This window comes from Equus quagga, chromosome 1 (genome assembly GCF_021613505.1).
Source record: "Equus quagga isolate Etosha38 chromosome 1, UCLA_HA_Equagga_1.0, whole genome shotgun sequence".
NCBI classification, from domain to species: domain Eukaryota; kingdom Metazoa; phylum Chordata; class Mammalia; order Perissodactyla; family Equidae; genus Equus; species Equus quagga.
The window spans coordinates 31,877,723-31,895,608 of NC_060267.1; the positions used below are offsets into that span (position 1 = coordinate 31,877,723).

Below are 17,886 nucleotides of genomic sequence, written 5' to 3' on the forward strand. Positions count from 1 at the left end.
AAGAAGAAAAAATCATTCTGTGGTAGTAGTAGGTAAAAGATGGCGACTACGATATTCTCTTGACCTCCCCAGCATCTCTGGGTCTTAGTTCAGCGACCCTCTATGCTTCCTTTTCATCTAAATCATATCTGAATAATTTGTAAAATAACCCATCATTTTAAATTTGATGACAGAGTCAAGTAATTTTAAATATAACCATAACATTGTGTTACAGGTATGTTCCTGAATTAAAAGCCCTTCTCCCCTTTTTACTCTGTTGCAATTCAAGTCAGTAGTCTGCTTGCTTTAATTTCTTATTTAAATTTGTAAGAGAAAAAGAAGTGGTTATTAACATTTAAAGATTCTTGGTAAATATTACTGTAAATATTTAAGGGGAAGTATACATTAAAGACAGCATCATCCATGGATATAAAAGTTTAAGAAAAACCTTTTAAAAAGAAGAATTAATTAATTTAAAAAAAGGATTAAAGAAAGAAAAGTAATAACCAAATAAGTTTTTGCAGCTCTTTTTTATTACACTGAGAGATCCCAGAAAAGTACAAAGCCCATGAAAGTAGAAGCATTTCAAAAAACAAGACAAAACACTTGCATACAGTTTAATGACAACATTTTGGTTTGATGTTAAAAAACCTCATGATTTCACATTGAAGCACACTGCTCATGAATTAAGTACATTCTGAAGTACTGGAAAGGATTTCATCTCTCTCATTTCTGAACCTGAATCCCTATAAATGGCTAAGTTATCTTCTCTTTCTAGAGATCAAGTTCATGGTATGATTCATAAGAAAAATGATTTTATCGATTCATAGTGACTTTGAAGAACAGAAATAGAAAATAAGCATATATCACACACATATCCCTTTAAGTGGTACATCAGATCAAAGTTGAGTTAATATAATAACTCTTAGTGTTTTTAATTGCTGCCTTTGAAAATACATAGATCCCACTACAGAAAAGAGGTTTAGTAATATCAGAATGATTCTCTATCATGTCAGTGTTTTATATACATGTTACATAGATAAATAGGTGCTGTTGAAATCCATGCTGTTTCTATTCTCAAAATCAAATAAATGTATGATTACATTCTAGAATCTTATCAAGAGTCACTGTGAAGCAATAAGTAAAGATATTTATTACTTTTGCCAAATACAATATAACAGGCCACCAGAGGCTATAAACTTTATTTAATTAACTTTTGGTTATGTGGCAATTTTCAATGGCTTTTGGGTCATATCATACTTTCTGTTGCTGCTATTACTACTAATAAAATAATAGTAAATGTAAAGGAGAAAACAAAAGAAAATAAATTAGATCTCTTGATAGTTCTTCTAAATGTTGTTTTGGTTTATCCTTGAAGTAGAAATCAATTCCCCAAGGTTTGGAAAGAAAACAAAAGCATCTTCATAATTCACAGCATGTATTTTAGAGGTCTAATGATTTATCCATTGCCAGTGTGGGTCAGCTTGTCATGTTCTCTTTATTCAATGTCAACCGGTTCTGTAGCTATTAAAGCACTTAACTGCTTCTGAGCACAGGAGAGGAATAATTCCAAACTGGACAGGCTTCTTTGGCGGATGACTTGATCAAGCTGTTGATTTTTTTTAAACAGAGAGAGAGAAAAAAAAATACACTTAATTGAGGGATAAAGAATATCATGCCACTACAGCCCACTAGAGAAACCTTTTTAGATGATGGATTTAGAAAATCAAATAGTGCTTTAAACTCAGAGACAATGAAGTCACTATTTCTGGCCTATTATCTAAGATGAGACGATAATCATTACAATTTTATAATTCATGTTGGTATTGAGCTATTAGAGAAATACCATAAATTTGATCAGAGTCATTTTAGAAAATACAAAATAGTATAAAAATACCAGTTCTTAATGAATATACAGACCAAACATCCACAAAGATCATATAGACATAACAGATGCAAAGAGACAAAGAAATATACAGTACAGAAACATAGCATAATTATAGTATGCTTAGGGTTTATCAGGACAAAGGATAAGTGAGGAGATAATTTCCTGAAATTAGAGAAAGTTCTTGGGAAAGGTGTACTTTAAGAAATATTTGATATTGTTGAGACTTATTTGACTTGGTCTTCCTGCTGAGTTAGAGATTTTTTATTAGGATTGCTTTAATGTATTAATAAATTAATCTGATAAATCAAACAAGAAGTTTAGTAATAAAAGTCATATAATAAAAAACTTTCTAGAGGTAAAGATTATTGAATAGATCAAGAAAAGTTTCTAACTCTTCTGCCCTAAAATAGTTGCCCATGGTGTGAAAATAACCAACAACACATTGCCTATAGGTTACAGAACAATGGAGGAACTCAAAAGAAAGCCAAATAAATTCCATTTCACAATATATACCTGTTATATTTATGTAAGTTGACATATTCTTCCCACAAGCTCCCCCTAACATAAAGGGAAAAAAAAGACAAATCCAAACAAGAATTCTCTATTAAATACACTTCTATAATCCACTGATACTCAAAATGACTGAAAAATTGGAAGACTAAAATTTTGAAGTATCCTAAGAATTAATCATAGAAGAATGTATTATATTTAGCAAAATGTTCATCTGAAAAGGTTGAACACTATTAAGACTCCCTTGGGGGCTGGCCCGGTGGTGCAGCGGTTAAGTTCACACGTTCCGCTTCTGGGTGGCCCCGGGTTCGTCGGTTTGGATCCCAGGTGTGGACATGGCACTAGTTGGCAAGCCATACTGTGGTAGGCGCCCCACATATAAAGTGGAGGAAGATGGGCATGGATGTTGTTAGCTCAGGGCCGGTCTTCCTCAGTAAGAAGAGGAGGATTGGCAGTAGTTAGCTCAGGGGTAATCTTCCTCAAAAAAAGAAAAAAAAAAAAAAAGACTCCCTTGAATTCTAATAATTTGGGATTTTAATATATGTACAGAAATAGAATCTGCTAATCCTCTTTCCTAGTCTTTTTTTTTCTTCCTCTCTCAGATGATACTTTTAGCTGACAATACACCTTCTGCTTACAAGTCTCTATAACAAGACAGCTCATTACAATGTAAACCCCATGAAAGCAGAGATCTTGTGTGTTTTGCTGACTATTGTACCCCAGCATCTAGAAGACGGTTTGGCGCATGTTAGACACACAATAAATATTTGCTGAGATTGAATGAAGCAATAAATACTTAACCCCAATAGGGCAGGGCAATCTACTAGGAAATGATAGATATATTTTTAATTATAAAAGTAAAAGTAGGTTTAATCTAAACTAAAAGATACGTAGGAGATTAAAGATGAATTTTTAAAAGTTTCATTTAATATACGTAAAATAGATTGAACTCTAAATATTCACAGTTTTAAAACTTATTTTGTACTTGGCCCAAATTCAAATACTACAGAAGAGTGTACCAACCCCCTGTTCCAGTCCATTCCCAGTGGTTTCTGTCTACTTTCGGATGCTTTCAAGCATGTAAAGATAAGTCTTTAAAAATATTTGGTCCAGATCTTATAATTGTTAACTCTGGGAGGGTTCACACAATCACTTTGTTCCACTGCCATTACTGGAACTTTCCCGTATCTCCTTTTTAAGTAATTGCTTCACTGTATTCCGTGATTTATTTAGCCAGTCTCCCATTGACAGGCATGTCAATTTATTCCAATTTTGTCTTCTTGTTTCTGGAGCACCACAGAAATCTACAACCTGCACTTGGCACTCCCTTTGGAAGATGTTCAACGTTTTCTTTTGGGCTGATTCTAATATATGGAATCTCTATGTCATAAGATTTGCATATTTTAAATTGTGACAGATATTTCCACACTGCTTTCCAGACTGAGGGTACCAACTTATCAGTCCTATCTGTATTGTATGAGAGAATGTTTGCCCTGTTTTCTTCTTTTAAATGGTTGCATAGTTTTCCATTGTATATTTATAATTTAACAAACATAATGGACATTTTATTATTTATCTAAAAATTATTCTATTGATAGACATTTGGATTGTTCCTAATCTTTTGCTACTATAATCAATGCTGTACTGAACATCCTTCAACATAGGCCTCTGCACACCTATGTTAGTATATCTTGTAGAAATTGCTTGAGCCAAAGAACCTGTCATCTACAATGTTTCTTCCATCATAAATCAGGTTTCCACCTATGCATGAACCTGTCTTTAAGCTCCCTAGTCCCACAGACAATTCGCCTATCCCTATACAAATATAATGCTGTCTCAATTTAACTACAATTTTATAATAAATCTTAATGTCACATATTACCAACCATACCATCAAATATTTCAGAAGAATAAAATTAGTGAACACTTGTAATAAAATTGAATGTAAAAAGGAAGTCATCGGACTGCAGATAATCCGATACCCTTTTTTCATAAAGCACAAAAACCAAGCAAAATTCAAAAGCATATTATTTTGATGCACATCAACAAGCAATCAAACATTTCTTTTTAAGGCGAGGAAATTACACAATCGGAACGGGATGGCTGTATTTGGAGGGTACAGTCAGGCAGGATGAGCTACACAGGTTCATTCTGGAGGTGGCTTCATGGCTGCTTTTTCTACTATTATGCTTCCTAACTTAGGTACATATGTCATATGTGCTGGCTTGAATAATTCAAAGTCTTTTAGAAGCCCCCTAGAATAATCAGGAGTTCCACTAAAAACAAATTTGACCTAATATCTTAGAACTTATGGGAGTTAAAGGAAAAACTTTTCTTCTTTTGAGGGCGTACAGCACAAACTCCTACTGTGTAATGTAACTAGCATTCACTAGTAACTGTTGCTAAGTAACAATAATCACCTGGATTTCTGCATTCAGAATGAATATTCTGTAATTCTTTGAAAGCAAGGATATGTATAAGGACAAAAAAGTTTCTATTTAAACACACCAAGCACTTCTCTTCTCTTGCTTGTGTGAGAAGACACCCTGAAATTAGCGACTACAAGATGACGGACACACTGGTTTTGGGCTTAGGCAGCTGCGGGGCTCACTTCGCATCTTTCACCACGCCTCCTCAGAACTGTCTGCAGGCAAGAATCCATTAAATAAACAGGAGCTCAACACTTTAAGGAGCAACACGGTGACACTGATACTCTGTGAGGAGGAAGATAAACTGAGCCATCACAGAGCTGAGCTTCCACGGTGGCAGGTTTTCCTGGGCATGGTACATAGGATCACGTCTGTGAGGGGGAACATTTGAGGCCTTTCTCTCAAAAAGATGGTGAATTCTTCTCTCTGAAACAAGTACATCAAACTGATTTTCTTGGCGAATTCCTGAATTTCAACAGTTTCTGTTTTATTAGGCATGACCTTATTATCCTTTATTGAGGCAAGAAGAATTTTGGCAAAATATACAACTCTTTTTTCCTCTTGAAGAGCGGGGCTTAGTTCTGTATTTGTGGCTTTCATTTCAAAGTGAACCAAAGATCTGTATTCTGTGACTTCATGCTGACAATATTACGTCCAGAGTAGCTGTGGCAAACATTTTTGGATACGGGATTTACAATCACTTCACAATAATGTAGCTCTAACTGCTTTGTTTTCCCTTCCATTTTCTGTTGCTTCAGCTGCTACTCAGCTCTTTCAGATACCTGAGAAAACCCTGGAAATTCTGAGGTCTCTGAAATAGACAACTGGGTTTTATAAATCTTTTTTTCCCCTCTTTGTCATGCCTTCAGTTTGCTGGCATACTGCTAGAAAACCATTTAGAAGCATACTACTTGCTAAAAGTTAGTATTAATAAGCTTAGGGGGAGAAAAAAAGAACACATGACTTCCCAATAGTTCCCTGTATTAGATTTATGTTTCCATTTATATTTCATGCCACAGCAAAAGAAAAAGAAAAAGAAAACTTCTCTAGATGTTAGCTTTTATTTCCTAGTCACCAAAACACAACTTGATGGATGGTGAACTTACACTGGTCTAAAGAGCAAAGTCAATTACAAACAAATATGGCCTATTTTAATGGGACTGTTAAGAACACTGCTTACATCCCAGAAAATCTGATACATCGTTTTTGAATATATATTATATATATATATATTATATGTATTATATATATAATGCACTTCGTACTAATTGTGATTTCAGTATCTTTTGGACTTTTACCAACAAGATATACCAAGAGATGTGAAAATATTAGGTTTACCTTTATCAATGTTACTTTTCCAACCTACCCTCCTGTATATTTTAAACTTATGCATAAAAAGTGATCTAATTTTTCAAAAAAGCTAGAATGGATATCTGGTAAATCCACTGATAGAAAGTGACTCATAAACGCTTGTTATCAGTTTAGTAACAATACGTTTCATGGATTCAGTTTTCATTCACTAACAAGTGCTTTCATGGGCATTGAAGAAAGGTTAACCACGATGGTTGGAAACTGGAAGTACTCAGGCAGATTTTCCAGATAATATCATCATCTTATTGAGTAAGAATTGTTCACCTTCTGATAAGAAATGAAACAGTTCTTCAGTCTCTTATTTATTACAATGCTGTCCTTTTAACATTGTTATTTGGATATGAATGCTTCTCTTTTTGTGACTTTATTACATACCCCCCCACACACATACCCTCAAGCTGTTGTTTCATTTACCTGTTTGAGATTGAGCCAATCAATTAATCAATCAGTCAATCAGTTGATCAATAAAAAAGTCAAGACTGCTCACTATTTGTGCATTATTGCTCTGAGGCCTGGGCAAAAAAAGTATACAACAATGTCCTTGTCCTTAAGAGGCTGGTAATCTTTTTGGAGAGACACATGCAACAATTAAAGAACAATTAGGTGCTGGCATATGTAGTAAAGACTGAGTCTAACAGAACTGAGAGGGGGAGAAATCATGGTGGGAGAGTGCAGCAGAGAAAACATCACAGAAGCGGGACTGGAAAAGGCTCTTAAGGAACAAAAGCATTTCCTTAGACAAAAAGGAGCAAGACGTGGAAGAAATCCTAGGAAAGCAGATTAGCAGAAACAAAGACAAACTGCAGAGATATTGAGGAAGGGGGCTTGAAACAAGTGGAGAACGTCTGCTTAGGAGTAGTCATACATTCTTTCATTCACCCACTCATTCAGCATTAATTTAGTCTGTGCCAGGCACTGTTTTAGACACTAGGAATACAGTGGTGAATAAGATAATTCTCTGCTCTTATATAATTTATATTTCAGTTTGAAGAGATACATTAATACTCTTCAGGTGGAGATCAGTACTATAAAAAATAACAAGTAGGGGAAAGGATTAAATGGAGACAGATGGGGATCTTTTGCATAGGATGATGAGAGAAGACCACTTGGAGAAGGTGGTAATTGTAAGAGACTTGAGAGAAGTGAGAGAGGGAAGGAACCAGGCAAAAACAGCAGGAAAGAAAATTTCAAGGCAGATGAAACTGCAAGAGAAAAGTCCAAAATGTGGGTTCAGACTTGGTTTGACCAAGGTCTGGCAATAAATACAAGAAGATTGGAGCAAAATGAGCAAGGCGAAGACTGGTAGGAGAGAGGGTCAGAGAAGCAGAGAGGGGCCAGAGCATGTCGGGCACTGCAGGTCAGAGGAGATAACAGAGAGTTCTGAGCAAGACTGTGACCATACTCTATGTTTGAAAAATATTACACTTGTTGCTGGGGACACCAGCCTGTAGGAGGCAAGAATGGAAGAAGAAAACACATATAGGAGATTGGTTCTGGGAAAGATACAAAGTTAACCAGACTGCTGGCACTGAGGCTTAACAGCAGGTCAGGTTTGGAATACAGTTTGAGACGGGACCAACTTGAGTGGATTAGAACTGTGGATGAAAGAAAAAGAGAAATAAAAGGTGATTCTTAGAATGATGGTGCTATTTACTGAGATATGATGGATTGGTGCTAGAGTGAGTTGGCCTGAGGAAAATTAGAGTTTTGTTTCAGACATTGGTAGTTCGTCTAATCCTATTAGATATGTCAGAGACACTGGATATAAGAGTCTGCAATTCAGGGGTGAGATCAGGGCTAGAGATACAAATTGGGAAATTATCTGCACATAGAAGGCATGTAAAGCACAGATGAGATTACCTAGGGAATGAATGTAGATAATAGAGACAAGGGTCAGCAGACGAAGTCCTGGGGTGCTCTAACACATGGTGTGGCAAAGGAGCCGTGGGACATGAGGAATGACAGATCATTATTGTAATGGGTTGAATTGTATCCCTCACAAAGATACGTTCAAGTACTAACCCCGTACCTGTGAATGTGACCTTATTTGGAAACAGGGACTTTACAGATATAATTAAGATGTAAGTTAAGATGAGGTCATAATGGATTAGGGTGGCCTCTAAATACAATCACTGGCATCCTCATAAAGAGACACAAACACAGACACAGGGAAGAGCACCACATGAAGATAGAGGCAGAGACTGGAGTGACGTGGTTCTAAAACAAGGAACACAAAGGACTGTCAGCAACCCCAGAAGCTAGGAGAGAGGCATGGAACAGACTGTGCCCTAGCGACATCAGAGAGAGCGTGGTCCTGCCAACACCTTGATTTTCGACTTCTAGCGTCTAGAACTGTGGGAGAATAAATTTCTGTTGTTTTCAGCCCCCAAGTTTGTGCTACTTTGCTACAGCAGCCCTGGGAAACTACTAACAATGATTTTTCCAGATTGTTGAGGTTCTTATATAGCAGGATAGTGTTTCTCATAATGAACAAAACACCATTTCTATGTAAAATGTGTTCTGTTTAAAGTAAATAAATAAAAGGCTTTTTTAGTCAAATAAGTTTGGGAAACGCAGGATTAAAAAGATTTCTTTTCTATAGAACTTTTCAGAGCTTTAGTGCTAACAAGCATCATGAATTGCCAAAATGGCGACAGTACAGGCAATGGTTCTCAAACTTTTTAAACTGTGGAATCCTGTGTGTGTGTGTGTGTGTGTGTGTGTAAACCATACTTTCAAAAATGTCCTGCAAATCAATTTCTCTTGAGAACTCGTCTAGACTCAAAATAAATTGCAAAATATAGGGAGATGATTACACTGATTCAGTTTCCTTTTAATAACAAGTAACTATGGAAGTTTAATGGTGGGAGATTTTGAGACTGCTTAGTCTAACACCTACCTTTTACACTTATGGAAAACTGATGCTCTGAGTGGTTGAGACCAATTTCACAAACCTAAAATGTCCTTCTACACTTAAAGAAATATATTCTTCTGTAAAATGTATAAATGTATCAACCTGAGTTTATCTTTGCTTATGAAACCCTACTTGTATCAAGTAGGTTCTGGTCTCACCAAGTTTTTGACAATGGACAAGTAAGATTTATCTCTAGAGAACCACTACTATGACAAGAAAGGTGCTGAAAACTAATCTGGGTGAGACGACATGACTCCCCATACTCTTGATGTAGACATGAAGGAAGTGGACCATGGATCAATGTTAAAACTTAACATGCAAACATAATTGTCATGACCTGGTCTGTTTTATGAAATCATCACAATAAATGGCTAACAGACTTGATGAAGATCAAGTTATTCTTGAGTGATGAATATTTTTTTTTTTTAAAGATTTTATTTTTTCCTTTTTCTCCCCAAAGCCCCCCGGTACATAGTTGTGTATTCTTCGTTGTGGGTTCTTCTAGTTGTGGCACGTGGGACGCTGCCTCAGCGTGGTCTGATGAGCAATGCCATGTCCGCGCCCAGGATTTGAACTAACGAAACACTGGGCCGCCTGCAGCGGAGCGCGCGAACTTAACCACTCGGCCACGGGGCCAGCCCCTTGAGTGATGAATATTTTTATTGTGACATTTAAACATTTTTGCTCCAAATACTACCATCCTTTCTTTTCTCTGGTATCCTCAAATTCTGCTTCTCATCATGTCAGCCTAAGAAAATTTAGACTTATCTGTAACATAACTGGTTGTATTAATGGAGGTTCTATAGTATCTGTTTTATTACTGGTACACTAACCATAAAGAGTTTTTCTTTATTTGTCTTTTCTGTATATTTTCAGATAAGTAAATTTGATTGCAAGAGGGCTATACTGTATATAAAGCTGAAGTTTAGATATGAAATCCCCTCTCGGAATATAACTATGTCATTATTGTAAATCATGATGAAAGAGACTTTGAACCAACTTCAGGATAATAGTGTTACATAAAATACATGTTTAGAATGACTCCAACTCTAAAAGATTCAATATAGTTAGGGCAGTGTCAATTGCCTCAACCTTGAACTTTAGAAAATGTAGGTCTAACTTCTTTACCAGAACATTCACAGGCCATCATTTATGTCCCATGAAAACTTTCAATCCAGAGTTCACATCTCCTTTTCTTTTTGAGTACTTTTCAACTTTAAAATATATTTCAAGTCTATATAACTATTTATACAGTTAAAAAATGTCAATACATGAAGAAGTTGTGTAACTTTCTAGCATGCACAAGATGAATTACAGATGCTCTTTGAGAGTAAGTGAAAAACGGGTATAAAGAGTCTTAAACTCTATTGGCCACAACTAAAGAACTATGTTTTTTTGCTTTGTTGTGTTTTAAGATGTCTTAGGATAAGTAAATTCTCTGTTTTTGAATCATCTAAAGTAAGTTCTACATATTTGGGCAGTTCTGCCTTTTTATTCCAAACTACCATAGAATCCATTGGGAAATAGGAATACTCATTTTTGCTCTTCAGTAAATCATCTGGTCAGAAAAAATGAATATGTATTCCAGACTCTAATGTGCAGGCACATGGTCTTAGAATACAATCTTACGCGATCTTACAAGTGAAGCAACAACAGCTGGCCCCAAAAGGATGCACTACAGTAGTAAGTGAAGGTTGTACTTTTACTTGCCTGATAACAGGCTCTAGACTTTCCAGTATAAGCTTCCATATGTGAAGTTTAATGAATCTGAAAAGAAAAGAATTCTGGTAACAACTGCTTTACCCCTAATTCAGACAATTTCCAAAGAAAATCTAAAAATTTCTAAAACAATTAAAAAAAAAGAAAGCTATAGGTTTAGTGGAATTTTAGGAAAAAAGGAAAGGTAGATGAAACTGTATAGTAATTGCACAGAAATCCTATCTTGGGGCTCTGATCTGTAAGCTTACATTTACCTATTAAAAAGTTCCACATTGTACCTTCCAGAGCTCAATAGCAAATAAAGAATTTATTTAAATACAAGATGCACTGATTCTGGCAAGGCAGACTAACTGATTTTAATATGACATTCCACATAAGGTTTTCAATACAATTTGTTACATGCTCACAAACCATGAACGAGCTTTTTCTATGTTATTTTTTCAAGATCTTGTTTAGTGCAAATATTGCAATCTGTAGGATGGCCTTTTGTAAATTAAATAAACATGAAGATCTCAAACAAATAATTGTTAAGTAAAAAACTGTTCAAGTAACAAACACAAACTCTTGTACTTTTATCAATTCAACTTTTAAAAGTTTTAGCAATTCTTTCGTGTCAATCTAAGGAACAATATTCCCAATTACTATCTACCTTCCCTTTTGTTTTAATCTTCAGTAATTTAAATTTCGTCTTATTTTGAAGTAGAAAAAAGAATTACATGACCTCTTGGGTCTTTGTCTTCCCATGCTATCTTAAAATTCTCAAATGACTGATAGATTTTCCCTTTTATGTTTCAATCTACAAAAATAGTCAAGGGACTGTCCACGAGGCTTATCCTTGAGCTCTCTGCACACATATGTTGAAAGTGATTTATAGTGCATGATGAATAACCCTCTAATGCTGGATTAAGTCTGATCCTGTTTTGAGAATAGTGTCACTAATTCTTGATTGGTGGTACTCGCTACCTGCTATGCACAGGTGAACTTCTTTATGCGTTTTATTAGTTGTCTATTACTGTGTAACAAATCACCCCAAACCAAGTGGTTTAAAGCAAAAAACATTTAACATTTATCATCTCATAGTTTCTGTGGGTTAGGAAACTGGGTGCTGGTTAACTGAGTCCCTCTGGCTCATGGTCTCTACTGAGGGGTTGCAATCAAGTTGTTGGCTGGGCTGTAGTCAAGTCAGAGTGCAACTGGGAGCTCACTTAGTGGCTGTCAACAGGCCTCAAAACATCCACCTCCAAAAGAGCTCATGTGAGGCTCTCCGCAAGGCTGCCTAGTAATATGTCAGCTGACTTCTCCCAAAGCAAGCAATCCAAGAGAGAACAAGAGAGAGCAAGAGCACACCAAGACAGCAAGAGAGAACCCAAGATGGAAACCACAATCTTTTTATAACCCAGTTTGACTCCGTGAAGCCCACGCTCAAGGGGAGGAGATTATGTAAGTGTAGGGCATCACTGGGAAACATCCACTATCATCTCATCTTTATTCTCTTGAAACTCTATGAATGAGGCCACGGAGGCCTAGAGATGTTCTAACTTGCCCAAGCGGCAGAGCTGAGATTCAAATCCAGGTGTGTCTGACACCAAACCTATTCTCTAAACCACAATACTATATTGCCTTCTCAGATAAGAACTTCAGTTATGGCTGGGGGCCTTGGCACAACATCTGTTTTGTTATAAATATGTAGGGATTTCTTGTATTGCATACACTAGTGCAAAAAGCTGTAAAGATGCCAAAAGCCCTGTAGATACAGTCATTAAAACATGTGATTATCTTTTCTTCCTAAACAGTATGTTCAGGAAGCTTTCTATTATATAAACGTACAAATAGTTCCCTGAAAATGCAACAGAAGCATTTAAAGAAAAACTGGCACATTAAATACAACATATAAGAAATCACTGCCTTAAAGAATCTGTAAACCTCAGTGGCTGTATATAAAAACAATAGATTACTTCCTTCTGGGTCCATAACAAAAGAAATGGGAAACATTCACAAGGGCGATGTATGGTATGGATCTCACCTTGTGGTACCTTTGAGGCTCAGATAATCTTTGCTTGCTTACCTTCACATTCCCACTACCGATAAAACTGGCTAAGTACACAAGCATGATCTGCTCCACAGCTGTGATGCACACTTGATTCCCACTAGGAAATCCTCAGTATCCAAAACTGAACCAATGGAACAAAGCATCATTTAATCAAATGGAAGTTAGTGTGAATAGACTTTTTTCTCTCATTTGAAATAAACAGGGCCGCTCTTCCTCATCATTCAGGATTTTATGGTGTGTACTTGATCACTGAAGCCTTAAAAAACACAATACCATCTGTCTGGCACATTTTAAAACAGATTTATCCTACTGAGGGAACCAAGTGGGAAAACACCCTGCCAGTCCTCTTAAAACTTCTTGCTGCTTCCCAGCTGGATCAAGGAATGTAAGAAAATCCTAACCTTCCTCTTTCTTGTAAACAAGTAAAGGAGGCTTGCTTTCAATTAAGAAAGCTAAACTTGGATATTATTGCCTAAAAATGGCAATAGCACTTGCTCAAATAGAAGATGTGAAACACAATTAACACTAAACACCTACCAAAGAGGAGATATGAGAAGTCAGGAATTATGGCAGAGCCTGCAAGTTCTCTCTCCAATATCCATTCTTCTTCTCTTCCTTACCAATAATATTCCAGTTTAGTTCTAGGAACAATGTGAACATCCTCAAGCCATCATTTCCAAGACTCCCTTCCAGCTGGGGGTAGCTAAAGAGACGTGAGTGGAAGTTACTGGGTAGGATCTCCAAGAAAGCTCCTTAAAAGTGGGACCTGTCCCCAATTCTTTTCCCTTTTTGGTTCCTGCAGTTTCCCTTTCTCCTCCATCACAAATGTGTTTACTGGAGCTCCAGCTGCCACTCTGTAGCCTTAATGATGTAAGCTGGTGCTCAAGACAGAAAATGTACAAAGACAGAAGGATTCTGAATCCTTTATGCCTTTGTTAAGCTTCTGTACTAGTTCTGAACTGCTTACCTCTGGACTTGCTTATGCTGCTGTTATTTCCCATTTCTATTATGAGGAGGCAAATAGAAATCTTAGTGATAAAGGTACCAACTTTACATTGTGCATGTCCACTATTGCATCAGAAACAAAATTTACTTTTAGAGTATAAGGCTCAAGAACTTGAGGATAAGCTCAAAATGTCAAGTGAATGAGACTGAAATTTCCAGCAAGTTGAAAATTTTAATTTGGAGCTGAAAAACAACTAATGGAATACAATCTCCTGTACTAGCTTAAGAGTCTATGAATAGTACAAAATAAAAATAAAATAATCATAATGAACAGGTTATGCTATTCACCTGAAAATCTATGTATGCAAGTTGCATTGGCAAGGGCCTCTTTTTTTCTTTTCTCTGCTACATAGAGCATTTGCATTCACAAACTAAAAGATTGAAAAAGGGAAAAAAAAAAACACCTAAAAAGGTTAAAAAGAAAAACATGGAATGGGGATAGATTTAAAACTATAGGAAAGAAATTTTGTCTAACCAAACAAGTTAACTTATGCTGTCTGGAAAGAAATATAATGATCCTAATCAATTTAAAAGTGTGAATATTATGGATAAAATATGATAGTAGCTTTGTTGCCAGGAAACTCCAAGCTGATTCTGCAGATTAACTTTGATACGCAGACAGGACCTTATGGCATGTATCTATTTATATTGAATCTCCATCAGTCTCAGGCGCCTTATTTGATGCTCATTTTCCATTCAGCATGATTTTCAACAGCACATATATTTTAAGTTGCCATAATCACTTCTGGAACAAAGAGGTATTTCAACTAATAAATAGTTTAAGACAGGGTGGGTAGAACCAAAGCTATTCTGATCTAAAACATATAGTTAGGAAAACTTGTCTCAACAATACAATAATAGCATTAATCGCCAACGCTGAAAGCGAACTTTTTACAAGGCAGGAAATGTTGTAAGCACTTTACATGTGCTATCATTTAATTCTCATAACAATCCTACATGAAGTAGGCACTATTTTTATCTCCATTTTACAGATGAACAAAATATGGCCCAGAGAGGTTAAAGCACTTGCCTAAATTTACACATCTAATAAGTAGCAGAGCTCGGTTTTAATCCAGGAAATCTGATTCACAAACTCACACTCCTAATCATATACCGTATACTTCTCTCACTAAGATAAAAAGTATACCTAGGCAATGCCACAATGTTAATGTTAAAAGCCTTTTCCATAAAATGGGACAATCCAGTAATGCTAAACAAATGAAAGCAAAAACAGGCCAACAATCTTTCTCTCCTTTTTTTAAAATCTGTGGGAAATTTGCAAAGCAAAGTTGCTGGCATTTTGGGTAGAAACTTCATAAATTGATGGTCCATAGCCCAGAGACATTTGTGAGGCTGGTATACAAGTTATTATATAACTTTTGTTTCTATTTCAGTCATTTGCTTTTTTTGTCAATTAACTAACATCGACCTATTGTATTTGCTTTTTATGCCTCCAAAACAAGCAAATGGTTATAAACTAGAATTCATACAGAAAAAGTCATCTCAATTGACAAATATTCCCATTTATTGCCAGAAATATAGGTGAGAAAGGTTCAGAAGAAAATCCGGAAAAGTTACTTAAAATTTTTTACGTAACCAATCTTTACCAAGCATCATTACAAATGCATTGGAATAAGAAGTAAGATTAATAATTTTCTTTAAAAAAGTTATTTGTCAGTGCACAATGCAAGTGAGATGCCCCTGAAATACCATATAAAGCAGCAACACAGTCCCAAGACATGTTCTCTAGCCCTGCTGCACAGTGACGACTCAATTGGTCAAGGCATGCAGCCAATGCATTACAACTCTTTTTTCTTGCGTTTTAATGTGAAAAAATGCAGCCAAAATATCGAATTTTTTTCTTCTTGTGTTTTAATGTAAACGAATGACATCATGCAAGGGAATGGAAGGATTCAGTAATCTAAATGGTGTGTGATAAATCTAATGCAAACTATTATCATATAGAAATTCCAAGGGTATGACCTATCGAAATGACTTACCACCTCATTTACTATATAGCTATCACTACGCTTGGATGAAAAATAACGATAGTTTTGCTGATGGATATCCAGATTTGTTTTAAAAAAGACACTATGGAGTTTAAAATCTTCAGGAATACCAAGATAATGATGCCAAGTATAACCGTATACATTAAAAATCTGTTAAATCTAAGTATGCCAAACTAAAAATCTAATCATATCCTCTGAAGACTTGGAGGTACTACCTACTTTTCTGTGAAAATCTAGCAGTCAAAAGCAGAGAAAATACTTCGTAACTCATTCTATGAGGCTGGCATAACCCTAACACCAAAACCAGACAAAGATGTTACAAGGAAAGAGAACTACAGACCATTATCTCTCATGACCATAGATGCAAAAATCTTTAACAAAATATTAGCAAATCAAGTCCAAAAAAGCATACAAAACAATTATACACAATGATGAAGTGGGATTTATCCCAGGTATGCAAGGCTGGTTCAACATTTAAAAATCAATTAATATAAGCATCACATCAACATGCTAAAAAAGAAAAATCACATGATCATATAAATAGATGCAGAAAAATTATCTGACAGAAATCTAACACTCACACATGATAAAAACTCTCAGCAAACTAGGAATAGAGAACTTTCTCAACTTGATAAAGACTATCTACAAAAAACTTAGAACTAATGTCATACTTAAGGTGACAAACTCAAAGCTTTCCCACTAAGATCAGGCAGAAGACAAGGATGTTCCCTCTCAATTATTCCTTTTCAAACATCACACTAGAAGTCCTTGCAAGTGCAATAAGACAACAAAAGAAAATAAAAGGTATACAGATTGGGAAGGAAAAAATAAAACTGTCTTTGTTTTATGATAAAGATGACATGACCCACTACATAGAAAATCTGCAAGAATTGATTAAAAAATTAATAGAACTAATAAACAATTATTGCAAGGTTGCAGGATACAAGGTTAACATACAAAAGTTAATTTATTTCCCATATACCAACAATGAGCAAGTGGAATTTGAAATTAAAAACACAAAATGAAATCCTTAGGTATAAATCTAACAAATTGTATAAGATCTATATGAGAAAAAAATGATAAACAAAATTGAAGAACTAAATATACTGCATGTTCATGGATAGGAAGACTCAATATTGTCAAGATGAGAGTTCTTCCCAACTTGATCTACAGATTCAGTGCAATCCCAATCAAAATCCCAGCAAGTTATTTTGTGGATTTCAATACACTGATTCAAAAGGTTATATATAGAGAGGCAAAAGACCCAAAATAGCCAACTCAATATTGAAAGAGAACAAAGTTGGAGGATCGATACTACCAGACTTCAATACTTACTATAAAACTACAGTAATCAAGACAGTGCACCATTGGTGAAAGAATAGACAAATAGATCAATGCAATAGAATGCAGAGTCCAGAAACCGACCCCCCAAAATATAATTGACTGATCTTTGACAAAGGAGCAAAGACAATATAATTGAGAAAAGATAATCTCTTCAACGAATGGTGCTGGAATAAATGGACATCCGTAGGCAAAAAAAAAAAAAAAAAAAAAAAAAGCACAATAAACGAATCTAGACACAGACTTTACCTCTTTCACAAAATGTAACTCAAAATGAGTCATAGACATAAAAGTACAATGTGAAACTATGAAACTCCTAGAAGATAACACAGGAGAAAATCTAGATGACCTTGAGTATGGTGATGCTTTTGGGACACAATACCAAAGATAAAACCCATGAAAGAAATAATTGATAAGCTGGATTCATTAAAATCAAAAATTTATGCCCTGTGAAAGGCAATATCAAGAGAATGAGAAAACAAGCCACAGACTGGGAGAAAATATTTGCAAAGATACATCTGATAAAAGACTGTAATCCAAGATATACAAAAAATTCTTAAAATTCAGCAATAAGAAAACAACCCAATTAAAAGAAAGGGCCAAAGACCTTCACAAAAATCTGACCCAAGAAGATATATGGATGGCAAATAAGCATATGAAAAGATGCTCCG

General features: G+C 35.5%; 1 protein-coding gene across 11 annotated transcripts in view; it reads right to left on the reverse strand.

Moving 5' to 3' along the window:
- Positions 1-490: 490 nt before the first annotated feature.
- The window catches only part of CCDC91 (coiled-coil domain containing 91), a 334,397-nt gene continuing 317,001 nt past the window's right edge, over positions 491-17,886 (reverse strand). For all 11 annotated transcript variants that reach the window (XM_046640057.1, XM_046640067.1, XM_046640096.1 and 8 more), the window contains one exon: positions 491-1,588. In XM_046640057.1, the coding sequence (XP_046496013.1) occupies positions 1,478-1,588 (111 nt within the window). In that variant the 3' untranslated portion in view covers positions 491-1,477. The remainder of the gene's footprint in view (positions 1,589-17,886) is intronic.